Source organism: Triplophysa rosa, linkage group LG14 (assembly GCF_024868665.1).
Source record: "Triplophysa rosa linkage group LG14, Trosa_1v2, whole genome shotgun sequence".
Lineage (NCBI taxonomy): Eukaryota > Metazoa > Chordata > Actinopteri > Cypriniformes > Nemacheilidae > Triplophysa > Triplophysa rosa.
The window spans coordinates 6,442,332-6,457,531 of NC_079903.1; the positions used below are offsets into that span (position 1 = coordinate 6,442,332).

Consider the following 15,200-nt stretch of genomic DNA (forward strand, 5'->3'; position numbering starts at 1 on the left):
ATAGACTTTAAACTTACAGTAAACATGATTTTTGAGTGATAAATACAAAGAAGTCATTAATTTAAAAAATGTTGCTGCATTTTGGATGCTATGGAAGTATCTTTGAATTTGCGTAAAACCAGCCAATCAGATTACAGCTGTCTCTTTTAGCATGCTATTCATGTACAGTACATTATCCAATAGTTAGTCGGTAAAGGTACTGTGATTGTTGCAGACTTGTTCATGGAGAAATTCCTAATATATTGTGATGCTTGAAGGCCCTGCAGTACCGAATATATTTCCCAGAGTGCTCTTTGGTTTTTTATTATTTTTTGATTGATGTTTAGATTTGAGGAGTGCTAGTTACTGTAGCTTTACTATAGAAGCCTAATAGAGAATATAATAGACTTTGTGACCCAGTTTAGCACACTTATAGATCTCTAAAGCATAAAGGGCCCATTTATATATTATTTCTAATGGGATTTGTCAAAAAAAGTCAAACGCATTAACCTATTGCCCTTTAGCTAAGATGACGGAGTAGTCACAAGAGTAGTAAACTGTTTTACTGGAAAAGTAAAATCACATCATTCTAGCAAATAGAAAGAATGATTAACACTGTGCTCACAATTGCATCTTTTGTCAGACGTCACCCTGCATTAGAAGAATTGTGATAATTTCATCACTTTCATTAATTTTACACGAACTGTCCCTTTAAATTTTGAGCACAGACCAGACAAGAGCTGCGCCCTCCAGAGGTCACATTTGTCTACAGCATACGTCATCGAGGTTGTCTCATTTTAGTTAAAAACATTATAAAGTTAACATTTATTTCTCTTAAGACGTAATCATTGTAATTTCATTCTTACCTTGAAATGTAACGTTGCCTTTCTGAAATAAAACCAGAAATAATGACGTTTGTGTGTACATGACGTATGTGTACATTACATGAATCACGTAAATGACAATTAAATGACATTAAAACTGCGTTTTGTAGTTTGCATCAGTGGATACTACCGCCAAACATTTCTATTGTTAAAAAATGGTAAATATTGAATGTTTAGCCTCTAACGTCGTGCGTTGCACTGGTTGCACTCGAACCTTAGCGTTCTACTTTGATTTGATTGGTCACCGCACTGGCTGTGTAAACAGTAACTCCCGCCTTCTTACATTTGATTGGTCAATGGCCACCTTGTTTTAACATTGAGGTCCACTTGCTATACCGCTGAGGGAAAAAGTTTGCATCACCAAAAACTACAGATAGGCTTTTAGGCATTTCTATCACAAATTTTATTACACACCACAAAAAAAATGGCGGGTGCGGTCCTGCGTGAGAAAATGGATGTGTGGCGTGAGAGCATGAGAAAACAGTCAATCGCGTGAGTCTCACGGAGAATGAGTGAGGGTTGGCAGCCCTGATTTACATCAAACAGTGAAGCTTCTAACAATTTTGTAACGCATTATAAATAATGCACATGTCCATTGTGTGTCATTTCTGCTGTCTGACATATTCTGACAGGACCGCCACATGACATTAACCAGACGGTGCCCATCATCTCCTGCTGAGATGGACACTGTCATTCTTCTGGCAACATCAGCAGCATGTTGCTTTCTGGGTTTTATTTTTGTGTTACAGTTTCTCCTTTTGTTTTTGGGAGTGCACAGACATGTTTGCTGCAGGTTCAGATTGTATGCCTCATACTTTTACCTCACCTTAAAGGCAGCACTTCTAAACATTCGTCTTCAATAGTAGTGTTTGATATATGTAATGTAATATGTAATGTAATGTAATGTACACAATCATTGGAACTACTTTTTTTAAGATGCAGAATGTGTGTTAGGGAAGGTGCATCATCATTTTTAAGACTGCTATTGATTCAGAAGAATTAAAAACTTCCACGATTGGCCAGATATCCACCACATGTCCATATTTTGCACTGAGGTGAACAGAATTTATAGGAAGGCACAGATTATATGTCTGCTGTGTAAGCAGTAGATGTGACATACTGTACATTGAACTGCCATATATTCTCTTCACCACCATTAGTTAACACTAACAGTACATTATTCAACTTTGGCTTTTTTCCTTATGCAAACGTAGTAATTTTAATCATTTCTTTCTACAGGATATAATAAAAGTGAATGCGGGAAAATTGCTAAAAAAAAAATTTGTTCTGTCCCTGCACAAAGAAGAATGATACAAACATAAGCGGATAACAAAAGGGAGAAAAGCCTTCATATTTGCTACATTGAAAATATTTGTATTGAGGGAAGAAAAGCTGCATCATCCTAAGCATCTTGTGTTCTCCTCCACAGGTCCAAACAGTGGCAGTGAAGAGACCCTCCTCTCTCGTTCTCCTCTCCCCTCCACTGAGAGCAGCAGTGGCAGGAGTCCTCACCGCGGCAGCCCCCCCGCCCGCTCTCTGCTACCGCCCCCTCGCGGCTCGCCCGTGGGTGAGTGATGCCACCCGCACCTCATTTGTTCCCTGATGTTGTGTTGATGCTTTAATGTGATTAGCACATGTTTGTCTAATTATCATACATTTAGTTGCCTGATGTTTTTCTCTGACAGTGAAAGAAGTAATTAACATGAAGCCACATGGACGAATAGAATAGATATTTAGCATTTGCATACAAAAAAGATCATTAATGTTGTTGTTTTTTTGCATCTGTTTAATATTTTATCTTAAAGTGTGTGGATGTGCAAACCTAACAGTTATGGATGAAATCCACGCTTTGCTTATTTGGAGCTATGTTTTTTTCTAATGAAAAGAATTCTTGCTATTCATTACCATAAAACATAAACTTGTTTAATGTTAATGTTCAACAAATGTGGATGTCTCTATGTAGTCAGATTGTATATGTGTTGAGAAGAATAGATACACAGGTCATTTCTTTGGCAAAACATTAATGCTTTGCGTGACCGTTCAACAGCTAGAGACAAAATATTTACATTTATGTATTCATTTAGCAGACTTCTTTATCTGAAGTGACTTACTGATGACAGAGTATTTAATATTATGTCCATTTATTTTTTTTTATTTTTTTTTAAAGGTAAATGTTAAATCTGCCACTTTTGTAATTGTAACATTGTGTTCCCTAAAATTAAGATGGGAGAGGCCCCCTAGTGGCTTAACTGTTCATTGCGTCATAGTACTTAAAGGTATAGTTCACCTAAGAATAAAAATTCTGTCATCATTTATAAACCCTAATGTCATTCAAAACCTGTATATGACTCTTCAGTAAAACACAAAATCAGATATTTTGAGAAATTAGTTGTTTTATGTTTATACAATGGAAGTCAATGGGGGTCAGTGTTGTTGGCTTACCAACGTTCTTCAAAATATCTTCTGTTGTTTTTTGCAGAAGAAAGAATTTTCATTTGAGGTGAATTATTTCTTTAAGGCTACTGTAAAATCTGTGGGAATGGAAAACAAGAAATACTGTAGTGCACAAAGTACGCCACCTAGTGGGCATTCTTTACACTAGCATTTACTTGAATGTTTTCAAAAGCTTAAAAAGGTTCTTATGTTCTTACATATTACATACAATTTCATTAAATACTTGATCAGTAAATGTGTTTGTATGTAATTAGTTATCACATGTTATAATGGCACACATGAATGTATGTTTATTTCTCATGTAGCCTCTAGAAAAGACTTTCAGAGAGATGAAATCACACGCCCCATTGTTTCGTCTCCGAAGAGGTTTGCTGTGATCTCTCCCAAGCCTCAGTCCCCTGGTAAGTGTGTGTGCGTGCGTGTGAGTGATGTCTTTTTCTGCCGGCTGCTGCTATCCCTCCCACTGTCATTATCCAGACATCATTAACCGGGTTGAGGCTGCTATTGGTTGTCATAGCAACACTGTGAAGACTAAAGACTTCCATTAGGAAATCTGCTAGTTATTCTCCCTGCCAATCCTTCCCAACTAATGGAGGATAAATTGACCTAAGATTTAAAGGAGAATATTAATGGGAAAAGTCTGATGTTCTAGTCATTATTTCGGTCAGTTTTGTAATTATGTCTGAAATGGGCCAATCAAAATAATGTTTATATAAAGAGAATATTAGAAAATAAAAAAGCCATATAGAAATTACATAAAAAAATTGGGATTGTATAATGCTACACATATGAATTACTGATACTGTTATCATGTAGTGTTCTCATCAGTGAACATTAGCCTATAGTATATGTGTGTTCATGGGATGAAGAAGTAAGGCTTTTTTTATATATGCACAATTTAGAATATTTTAGACTGTAAATCGTATTATATTGTATTGTCATTGTATTGAATGTCTGTACTAGAAGCTTCCAACACCAAAGAAAATTCCTTGTGTGTGCAAGCACACTTGGCAATAAAGCTCTTCTGATTCTGATTCTGATTCTGAAGTAAGCAATTCCTACTGAATGTCTGATCTGAACATCATTTTGATGACACATACACACAGTTATAAATGTCTTCACACAGTTATAAATGTCAATCATTTCAATAATTTACGGTAGCCTGGATGAAACATAAAGCATAAAGACTGCTGTTCATTCACGCACCCCCACTGTAGTTTAAAATAACATTGAAATCCTGAACATTTCCAGCACATATTTCACAACAAAATCAAAAGAAAAGAATTGAAATGATTTTTACAGTACAGTAGACTATATACCTTGAGGTACTTTTTCATGATGCATTTTCTTCGTTCAGATGTGAAGCTGGACCACAAAACCAGTCATAAGTCACAAATAAATAAGCTTTCCACAGATGTATGATTTGTTAGGATAGGACAATATTTGACCGAGATACAACCATTTGAAAATCTGGAATCTGAGGGTGCAAAACAAATCAAAATATTGAGAAAATCGCCTTTAAAGTTGTTAATTAGAGGCCCTGTAGCAGGCCACTGCTAAGAAGAAACAGGATTGTTTTAACACTATTGGATTACTGCTGTAATGACATTGTAGAGAGTAGATGAACCCGAAAGATACATAGATACCAAACTTGGGTAATTCCCAAAGAGCGGGCAGGAACGCGTTTGTAGGCGTGTTTCCCGCCATTTTTGTTAACGATTTTGCTGCATCCACTCACAAAAATAAAGTTTTGATATATTTACTTAATATCCTTATGAGTTTTGGCATAAAAGAAAAATCGATCATTTTGACCCAAACAGTGTTTTGTTGGCTATTACTACTAATCAGTGTTGGGTGTAACTAGTTACTAAGTAATTAGTTACTGTAATTTAATTACTTTTCCCTTGAAAAAGTAAAGTAAGGGATTACTCTTATTTTTTCTGTAATTTAATTACAGTTACTTCTGATGTAATTAAACTAAATACTTTGTGTAATATGTGTGTGTGTGCAGAAGAGGAATTTACATAAAAATTCAAAGTCTAACTTTAAAATCTGTGCTTTAATGTATAATTCTCACATTTGTAATTAATAATAATACTTTATGTAGTTTTATATGATTTATTTGAATGAATTAAAAGAGCCGTTTCATGCCTATCCTTGAATCACTTTACTAAATCAATGTTGATGTAGGATATAAAAAGTAATTAGTAATAAGTAAATAAATACTTTTTGAAGAGAGTAACTTGTACAGTAATCTAATTACATTATCGAATGTGTAATTAGTAACTAGTAATTAATTACTTTTTCAGAGTAACTTACCCAACACTGCTACTAATATACCCGTGCTACTTATGACTGGTTTTGTGCTCCAGGGTCACAAATAGGCTTCATTTTCCATTTGCAATGTGTAAAATAAATTAAACTATCTTAGTGACATGTGCCTTGCAGTGTTTGTGATCAGTAGCGGCGCTGGGGGGGGCTAGCTGGGGCTATAGCCCCATCAGAAAACTGCTTAGCCCCGGCACAGCACCCCCAAGGATTTCCTAATATCTTTTACGGAGTGTATATTTACACTGATTGCAAATAGCCCGTCTTGTAAGCAGAGGCTATATACGACAACTCTGCCCACCAGTTTCTGATTGGAATAGAAATTATGCAAAAATGACGCTGTCGAATTAGCGTCTCCAGTGGCGTAGGGACTCGGGAGTAAAGCTTATATTGTCTGCTTCATATCGTCGCATGTTCGAATCTTTGTTCGACTCTTTTTCCCATCACACATCTGATCATAAAGCCATTTATTCTTAATAAAATGAAAAAAGATTGAAAAGTGGCTAACGAGTGTTTAATAATGAAGTTGTACGGTAAGGTTGGGGTAAACTGGCAACGTAACTAAACAGACCTGATCCCCCCAATTGTCATGGCTGTGCATGAACAGAGCCTGCGGAGACTCAATTGCGGGAAATGGATAGGTCTTTATTGAAAAGTTTCCACAAGAATCCACCAAGAAACATTGGCCTCGGAACCACGTGAGTCGGGAGAGGACCCAACCCGACGGCACTCACGGAAGAATCTGAAGTAGACCCAGTCCGGGAGATTCTGTCCCACGAAGGGGGGAACGCATGGCGGGGAGAACCCTCGACCCACCGGCCGATTCTTGCTGAGAGAGGTGGTCGCTGGTGAAGAGGGAACTATGGGAAAACAGAGCTTGAGAACAAGAGAACTGGGCACTGGAGACTTGGACTATAGGAATAATACCAGAGAGCTAACTAGAAGACTAACCCCGAACTTAGAGGGGAAAACAAGAAAACTATAATCTTACTATGACTAGACAAGACTAGGATAGGTCAGGGAACGACTGCAACGAACAACGGTCTGACACAAGACGAGAGGACGAGAGGGATTAAATAGAGAAAACCTAAAAGGCAGGAATAAACTGCAGGTGGAACATAATGAAGGACCAGGGGAAGCTACTGATCAGGAAAGAGCTACAGGGGTGAGAGCAGTGTTGGGTGTAACTAGTTACTAAGTAATTAGTTACTGTAATTTAATTACTTTTCCCTTGAAAAAGTAAAGTAAGGGATTACTCTTATTTTTCTGTAATTTAATTACAGTTACTTCTGATGTAATTAAACTAAATACTTTGTGTAATATGTGTGTGCAATAGTGGAATTGACATCAAAATTCAAAGTCTAACTTTAAAATCTGTGCTTTAATGTATAATTCTCACAATACTTTGGTTAGTTAATAAGAGTACTTTATGTAGTTTTATATTATTTATTTGAATGAATTAAAAGAGCCCTTTCATGTCTATCCTTCAATCACTTAACTAATCACGGTTGATGTAGGATATAGAAAGTAATTAGTAATAAGTAACTAAATACTTTTTGGAGAGAGTAATTTGTACAGTAATCTAATTACACTATTGAATATGTAATTAGTAACTAGTAATTAATTACTTTTTCAGAGTAAATTACCCAACACTGGGTGAGAGTGATGAGGTGATGGGAAACCGGTGAGGGAAAATCCTGGTAGGGAGACACGGGGGCGGGGCGAGTGACGCAGACACCGAACACGGCACAGCTGTCAAACGGCACTCCACGTGTTCGACAAAACAAAACACACACCCACACTAGACACAAAGCCACGACAAGACTGAGATCACGACACCAATGATAAATAGTCCCACTGATATTTTAAATAAAATATTTTATTTCTTATTAAAATATTATGAATTATTTATTATTAATATAATTACAAACAAGCTAATAACATCAGAAATCAATAAAACATAATTATGTTTGGATAATGTTTGATTGGCATCTGTTTTCAAGACTCAGCCTGTGAGTTTGTGGTTGGCTGCCCTGTCGAACTTTTCTAGTACTTTAAGGCAAAAATACAAAACAAGACTTTTGCTCAGATTTTGCCCAGATTTTCAGTCTAGACTTGTTGCAGGAAGTCTGTGCCAGTCTGCAGATTTGATCAGTTAGTGTGTTTCTATCTGAAACTTTCAAAAAGTCTGCAAGTGTATGATGTCTTGTTAAAAAAAATCTGTTCAGATTTTAAAAGTATTGTAGTGTATTCCAGCCATCAGTATAAGAAAATGTGACTTTTGGATAGCAACGAACTCAATAAAACATCACTTAAAACAAATCGCATTGAACTGGAAGAGAAGCTCTCCATATTACTGCCTAGAGCAGCTCAAGAGCAGGTAACGTAAAGCGGATTGTTATGGCCGGCGGGGGAAATCAGATGTTGTATTGTATTTGTATGTGGAGCGTGGGTGCTATCTGAGTTTATGTTACGGTTACAGAATTGTAAAACTAAAACAGAGTATATGGAGTTCGGGCCAACGTTTTGATTAATCTGCACTTTACAGGAACATGTCATGGTCTTAGCTGAAATAAGCGCGTTTTACTGCGATTTCCATTTCAATACAAAGAACAGAAGAGTATAGCATTGATTTGTTTGCTTTTGGTTATAGAAGGAATAATTAGGCTAGCGAAGCACCTTTAGTGGGCTATTTTTTCTTAACAGAAACTTGTGATGTAATAACAAAACCATACGCTGACTGTACGCTCCAGGACGTTCTGTATGTTCATTGCTGTATTCTGCTTCATATGCTTTTTCAGTTTTTTAACATAAATAGGTTTTTTTCGTTGGCTACATCATTGCATGATGTTTTTAACAAAAAAGCACACCATATAATGTAAGCTTGTTCTAAAATGGTCACAAAATCTTAATTGATTAACAATAACTATATCTACTGTAAGTGCACAGATGGAAGAAGTGTATGCTAATGCACTACAACAATATTTTTAAGAAGCTGTTCTGTATTTAAACAGCAAAATTGCATGTTGTCTAGCTAAGGCATTTATTTATTTAATAATTTTACTAGCCCACCCTCTAAACTGTTAATCCCCCCCTTAGCACCCCCAAGAAAAAGTCCTGGCGCCGCCCCTGTTTGTGATACAGTTTTACCTACCCAGTTTATGATAAGATTTGTGTACCAAACAGATCCCAAAGGGAAAATCTTAGTTGTTTATGTGTCATTCTTACAGTGCGTCAGAAGTCATGTGTGGCTCGTCTGGGTGGGCGTTTGGAGGGTGTGGATGCTGAGAGGGAACGGCTGATGGTGCAGAAGCTGAGAGAGAGGTGTGAGGATCAAGCAAAGCAGCTGATCTCCCTGCAGGATGAGCTCAGAAAGTCCTCACGGTGTCTGGATGTGTTCACCATCACTACACAACACTTCTGCCAGAAGGTAATGTGCCAAAAAAATATGATACCATGACAGTTGTTGAATCCCACACAAGAATGTGTGTGTCTGTGGCCTTGAGTAGCCTACACTGCAGTTTATTTCAGGAATCTTTAGGTGCAGGTTTAAGTCATTCTAAATGAAAGGAATTGATATGGGTTTTTAATGAATTGATTGTATAAACACTTTTAATCCACTGGTGTCAAGGTAAATTTCAGTGGATGTATGAAGCTGGCGGCGCTAGGGTTGGGCTAAGGGGTCTGAAGCCCCGAATGTTTTCAGTGAAGTCCCGAATGTTTTATTATCATGCCGTGTACAAATCACTTAAGGACCCTTTACATTTAGCCTTTTTTGCGTATATACCCATGGGCAAACGTGAGTGGGTCCTTCTTTTTGGAAAAAAACATTGAGTGTAACAACAATACCACTCTCCCAGCAGCTTCTCTGGCATAGTGAGTAAGACACGTGACAGGTAGAACTGAGCGCAAGATCGAATCCACCTTTTGCCGAACAACATTCACATCACATATCAGATCATACAGGCATTTATTTTCAACAAAATTAGGAAAATATTTGAAAATAGCTAACAGGAGTTTATAATAAAGTGTATAGTGAGGTTAAGGGTAGTAGAGAGGTCTTATTAGTTGTCATCTATTCTATCATTTTAATACAGATAATCATTTACACTCTTATTATTATTATATAATGTACAGTATATTGTACAACATTATTTGTTTACCTTGCTGTGTCGAAACGGAATTAAGTTTAATTTATATTAGCTCGTCAAAATCAATCTAATTGAGGTGGCCAAACAAATGAAAGAAGGCGGGATTTGCTACGGACAGAAGCCGAGGTTAAGGTCCGTCTTAACTGTCAAAGAGCCAGCGCGATGAAAGTTGCTAAATGTTTAATGTTTGTGGAGAAAAGACAGGAAAGCTTTGATTAGCGACAGGAGAGTAGGACTGGGTAAACAAGCTTGAGATCGAACTCGGATTGTGCTGCAAGAGCACTGGCACAAGATGTCAGAGCACTAATCACAGGGCTATTGGCGCCAACGATTTCTTCCTCTTTCTGGTACTTGGAGTTTGTGCTCACTTGGGGTCTGCCATTAGTATTTGAGAGTGATTGACGCGCATTAACATTTAAATAACAAACCTGAGTAAACAACCTATGTCCAGTAATGCGGTTGCGAACAGACTTCAGCTTCTTCAACTTCATTTATTTATATAGCACATTTAAATGCAACGTTGTTGCCCAAAGTGCTTCACAAATTTAAAATCCAATAAAATCCACATATAACTGTAACAAGTTCAAGACAAGGAAGGAAGAGGACGGGGTCGGCTTGACTACTACTGGTTCTTTTTATTACAATCTGTGCGTCACACACGACGTTGCGCCACTCGCGGTCACAACACAATCATTAACATATAATCCACAGTCTTGTGTAAAGATTCTTTCTGTTTCTCTCTCTTCAAAAGTCCATTCTCTCAGGCAGCCAGTAGTAGTCCGGTCTCTCTCCTCTGGCTCTGCTTCTCCGCAGGCTTTATGCTCCCCAACGCCACTTACTGGAATGAGACACAGGTGTTTGTCATTTGCACTTGCCCCATTTACTCACCGCTCGTCTCCCAGCTCTCTCTCCCGCTGTAGACCTCGCTGAACCATGCCCCCCTTGCCACAATAACCAACATACACGTACGACAACATTTGTAAAAGATTCCCACATCAAACTTTCCCTACTTCAAAGGCCAGACTGAAGAAATGTGTCTTCAGCTGGGATTTAAAAACAATAGGTTACTTTTATAACCCCGGTTCTCTGAAACATCGAGTGGAGAGATCCACCTATGGGAAGGGCATCCGTACCTGACCTCTACAGAAGCATCAATTGCACCAAGTCTGGCAAGACAGACAGAAGCGACCAATGCCAGGTAAGGCCCCACCCCCTTACCTGAGAGCATATAAGGTCTGCCAGTGGACCTGCTGATCTCCAGTAAGTATATTCGCTTCTCGTGCAGCAAGCAGGGCAAACCTGGTGGATCTCTCCACTCGATGTTTCAGAGAACAGGGGTTACGAAAGTAACCTATTGTTCTCTTTCATCATCTCGTGTTCGAGATCCACCTATGAGAGAGACATGGACAGCTCCCTGATTGCCCAATACACTCACAGTGAGGTTCTGAAGGCCAGAAAAAGGAAGGTCACCCCCAAGGGGGCGGTGCTCTAAAAAGCGGACAGCTCTAAAACCTCCGAAGTAAATGCAGGGAAGCACTTAGGCATAAAAGCCAGGTTAGGCTTAAGAAAAACCTTCTCTCCACTCAGAGAGAATTTAGTGCACGAAGGATGTACTGAGAGTGCATGTAGCTCACTGACACGTTTGGCTGATGCCCAAGAGCGTTTAAATTTGTCCTCTCACGGGCCACGCCCAGAGAGCCACCCTGTCAGGGTGTGGGTGATAAATCTCCCCGGTCGCCTGAGACAATACGTCTGTGCAGAGGGATTATCTCTGCCAGCCACGGTGCTTTGGACCACCTGGGAGCTATTAGAAGGAGTGACAGGCCCTTCTCTCTCACTCTGGCCAGTGTGGGAATTATCAGGCACAGAGGAGGAAAAGCATACAGCAGCACCTTGGGCCATGGGTGGGCCAGTGCGTACACCCCGAGGGGCACGTCCAAGTCCTTTAGCAAGAAGAACATAGGACAATGGGAGTTTTCACGCGAGGCGAATAGATCTACGGTTGCCTATCCGAATCTCCTCCATATCATGCCCACTATTTGAGGGTGGAGGCGCCACAACGACAGGAAAAACTGCCCGCTCCACACCAAAAGCTTGTGAGCTAGAACGTCAAGTTTCTGTGAGCGTAAACCGCCCTGGCGATTGATATATGCCACCACTGTAGTATTGCCGCAGTGTACGAGCACATGATGTCCTTGCAGGCGAGGCAGAAAATAATTCAGAGCTTTCCATATGGTCAGGAGCTCTAAATAATTGATGTGTGCTGAACATAGTCTGCTCGGTCACAAACCGTTCACCATCCTGCCCTCCTGGGTCGCACCCCAGCCTGTTAATGACGTATCTGTTGTCACGACTTTCCGCATCACTACCGTTCCCAAACGCGTTCCCTGTGCGGAAAAGTATATCCTCACAACCGACCCCCTGAACGTGGGGGGAGAAAACACAGCGTCCACTGAACTGAGGCTGAGCAGCCTTTGAAGGGGGGTGACCGACCCCTCCGTGGGGAAACCGGTAGGGGTTGGGTTGCGTTGCATCGTTGCTGCATCAAAGCCACGCGGGACCGAAAAGAGCCTGGCCAGGCTCGACAGGAGAGCTCGTGATGCGCCTTTTCTTGCTGTCAGGGAGTCCCGACAGGTTCAGCCAAAGAGCACACTCCCCCACCACAGAAAACGCCATGGAGCGCCCGCAAGCTTGGACAGCCTGACGAGCATTACGGAGGACGAGGTCGTTGACCGTAAGGATCTCCTTCCACAAGGTTGGCGAGGGGGATCCTTTGTCCAGCAACTACCCCTCCAAAGTCCTCCAAAATTTCCACCTGGTAAGCAGAAAGCAGGGACGAAACATTAAGAGCCCTGACAGACAAAGCCGAGGACTTATAAGTGGCCTGATGAACGGAGGCAGAAAAACGGTCCATTTTGCCAGGCAAGACCGGCTTCGGGGGGGTTCTGAGACCCCAAGAAGGCCCGTGTCATCTTCATCGCCAGAACCAGCCGGTTCGTCGGCGAACGGAAGGTTGCCAGCAAAGATATCCTCTTCAGGGAACGCAGGATTAGGCAGGTCAGCCCAATTAAACGATGTCGCGGCCCAGGAGGCCGTCACCACATCGCCGTCACCGTGTCCCCCATCTGAGTCAGAAAGGCCGAGCTTGCTACACTGGGTAGCTGCAACTTTGAGTCAACGCCGCAGGAGCTTTTTTGGAAGCATAAGGCAATGGCTGCAATGCTCTGGGTTCTCCGTGACTGCGCACACTCGTTTGTGAGACGTGCTGACATACGGACAGAGTCTAGTTCCATACCGAGATAAGAGGAGCTCTGAGCTGGGGAGAGCTTGCTCTTCTCTCGGTTGACCCGCAGGCCCAGATGGTCTAGGTGCCGGAGCACGAGGTCCCTGTGCATACACAACAGATCTCGCAAGTATGCCAAGATAAGCCAGTCGTCGAGATAGTTGAGTATCCGCACGCCTTGCTCTCTGAGGGGAGCTAAGGCAGCCTCTACGAGTTTGGTAAAAACCTGTGGAGACAGGGCCAGACCAAAGGGCATACGTTCTTCCCTCGAACTCAAACCGCAGGAACGGACAGTGCCGGGAGAGGATGGAGACATGAAAGTACGCGTCCTTCAGGTCGATTGCCACGAATCAATCTTGGTGACAAACTGAGCCCAAGATGCGCTTCTGCGTCAGCACCCTGAAAGGCAGCTTGTGTAGGTGCTTGTTCAGGAGGCGCAGACCTTTTTGGGCACTATGAAGTACAGGCTGTAAAACCCGGAAGACATCTCGGTTAAAGGGACAGGTTCGATCACACCTTTCGCCAGAAGGGCGGCAACCTCGGCCCGAAGCACGAGAGCGTTCTCCCCTCGAACCGAGGTGTGGAGAATTCCCCGAGACTTAGGCGGGCGCCTGGCGAACTGCATCGCATAACCGAGACGGATTGTCCTCTCTAGCCAGTGTGACGGGCTGGTGCACTCTAGCCAAGTGCCCAAGAACCGTGACAGCGGAACCAGAGGGACGATCTGCTTCACTGTGCCTTGGGAGGATGGTTCGGTGGCTGACAGAGTGGTCACCTCACACAGGGCGGAACCCCAGGGAGGTTGATTGCTCTGCTAACTTACCTGCTTGGTGTTATCGCCGGCCAATGCAATGTCAAGTGGAGATTGCGGAAGGCAGCGAGAAGTTATGTCACCCGGCGCACCATCGTATCGAGAGTGCTGCGGGGAAGCCCGGAGAGAGAGAAGTTCTTTTGAGAGAGAGTGGGCCAAAAAGGGCCCGGCTTGGGTGGGGGATGTGGCGGGCGGCATCCCGCTTTGACGCGCCGGTGATGACCTGGCCGGGGGGGGGGGGTCGCCCGCTGTACTCTCAATCCCCATGGCTCATCCCATCAGGGCCGCTCTATCTTTAGGTGGGTTCCCATCGGGGTAGAAACCCCCTACCGCGGGGCTCTGGGTCTCTGGCAGGCCGTCGCCTGGAGGACCCCAATACCAGAGAGGGCCACCATGGGGTGGCGGTGCTGCTGGGGGGCAGTCTGTACTCGGGACCTCAGTGACCAATACGTGGCCGGGTCACGGCGGAGCAGTCTGCTTCTTCACCACGGAGATCCTCCACAGTGTCACCACACAGCCCAGCTTGCAAGATGGGCGCATCTAGAAGGCGGGCCTTCTGAGCGTCACTAGGCAAGTTTGAGCCAAAGATGTCTATCATGGACATCATCCGACCCAGAGCACCCGCCATGACCTCCATCGCACGAGGCCTGTGGCGGTGCACAGCCAGGTCGGCCTTCCCATCAACCAGATCCTAACATTTTGACATATGACCCAAATGGGTCACCATAGCATTATGGGCCTGACGGACCACCATAGCGTGGAGGGCGGAAGCAGTTTAACCCACAGCATCGTAAGTCTTCAACACGAATGTCAAAGAGCTTACATGCCCTGGAAGGGAGCCTTGGTAGACCCCTCCAAGTGGCAGCGTCTGTGGTTCGCCGTGACCGCACATTCCCCAAACGAATCCCCAATCACCCCCGTCGCTCACTGAAGCGGTTGACCTCGCCGAAGTGGCAGTCGAACTCGCTCAGGAAGCAGACGGGGTTGCGGCTACATTCTGGAGAACGTAGCCAACTGTGACCGCAACACCATGCACAGGAGCATCCTTGCCTCTGACTGAGGTTTGAGAGGATGCCCCGAAACTTGGGTGGGCGTCTGGGGAGTTGGATCGCGTAGCTGAGACGGATCGTATCCCGTAGTCACCGTGACGGTTTGGGAAGCTCTTGTCAGGCTCCCAGGGACCGAGACAGGGAGGCTAGCGGTACGTTCTGCTTCATCGACCTCCCGGGGGGTGGTTCGATGGCTGGCAGTGCGGATCCCTCGCCGTGGGGAAGCCCCCGGAGAGGAGATCGGCTCTGCTGATTTACCTG

The 15,200-nt window shown here is 42.8% G+C and overlaps 1 protein-coding gene across 4 annotated transcripts in view; it reads left to right on the plus strand.

Moving 5' to 3' along the window:
- Window positions 1–15,200, plus strand: part of mtus2b (microtubule associated tumor suppressor candidate 2b) — a 56,836-nt gene that overhangs the window by 26,529 nt on the left and 15,107 nt on the right. For all 4 annotated transcript variants that reach the window (XM_057351002.1, XM_057351005.1, XM_057351003.1 and 1 more), the window contains exons 5-7: window positions 2,293–2,430; window positions 3,623–3,718; window positions 8,876–9,075. In XM_057351002.1, the coding sequence (XP_057206985.1) occupies window positions 2,293–2,430; window positions 3,623–3,718; window positions 8,876–9,075 (434 nt within the window). The remainder of the gene's footprint in view (window positions 1–2,292; window positions 2,431–3,622; window positions 3,719–8,875; window positions 9,076–15,200) is intronic.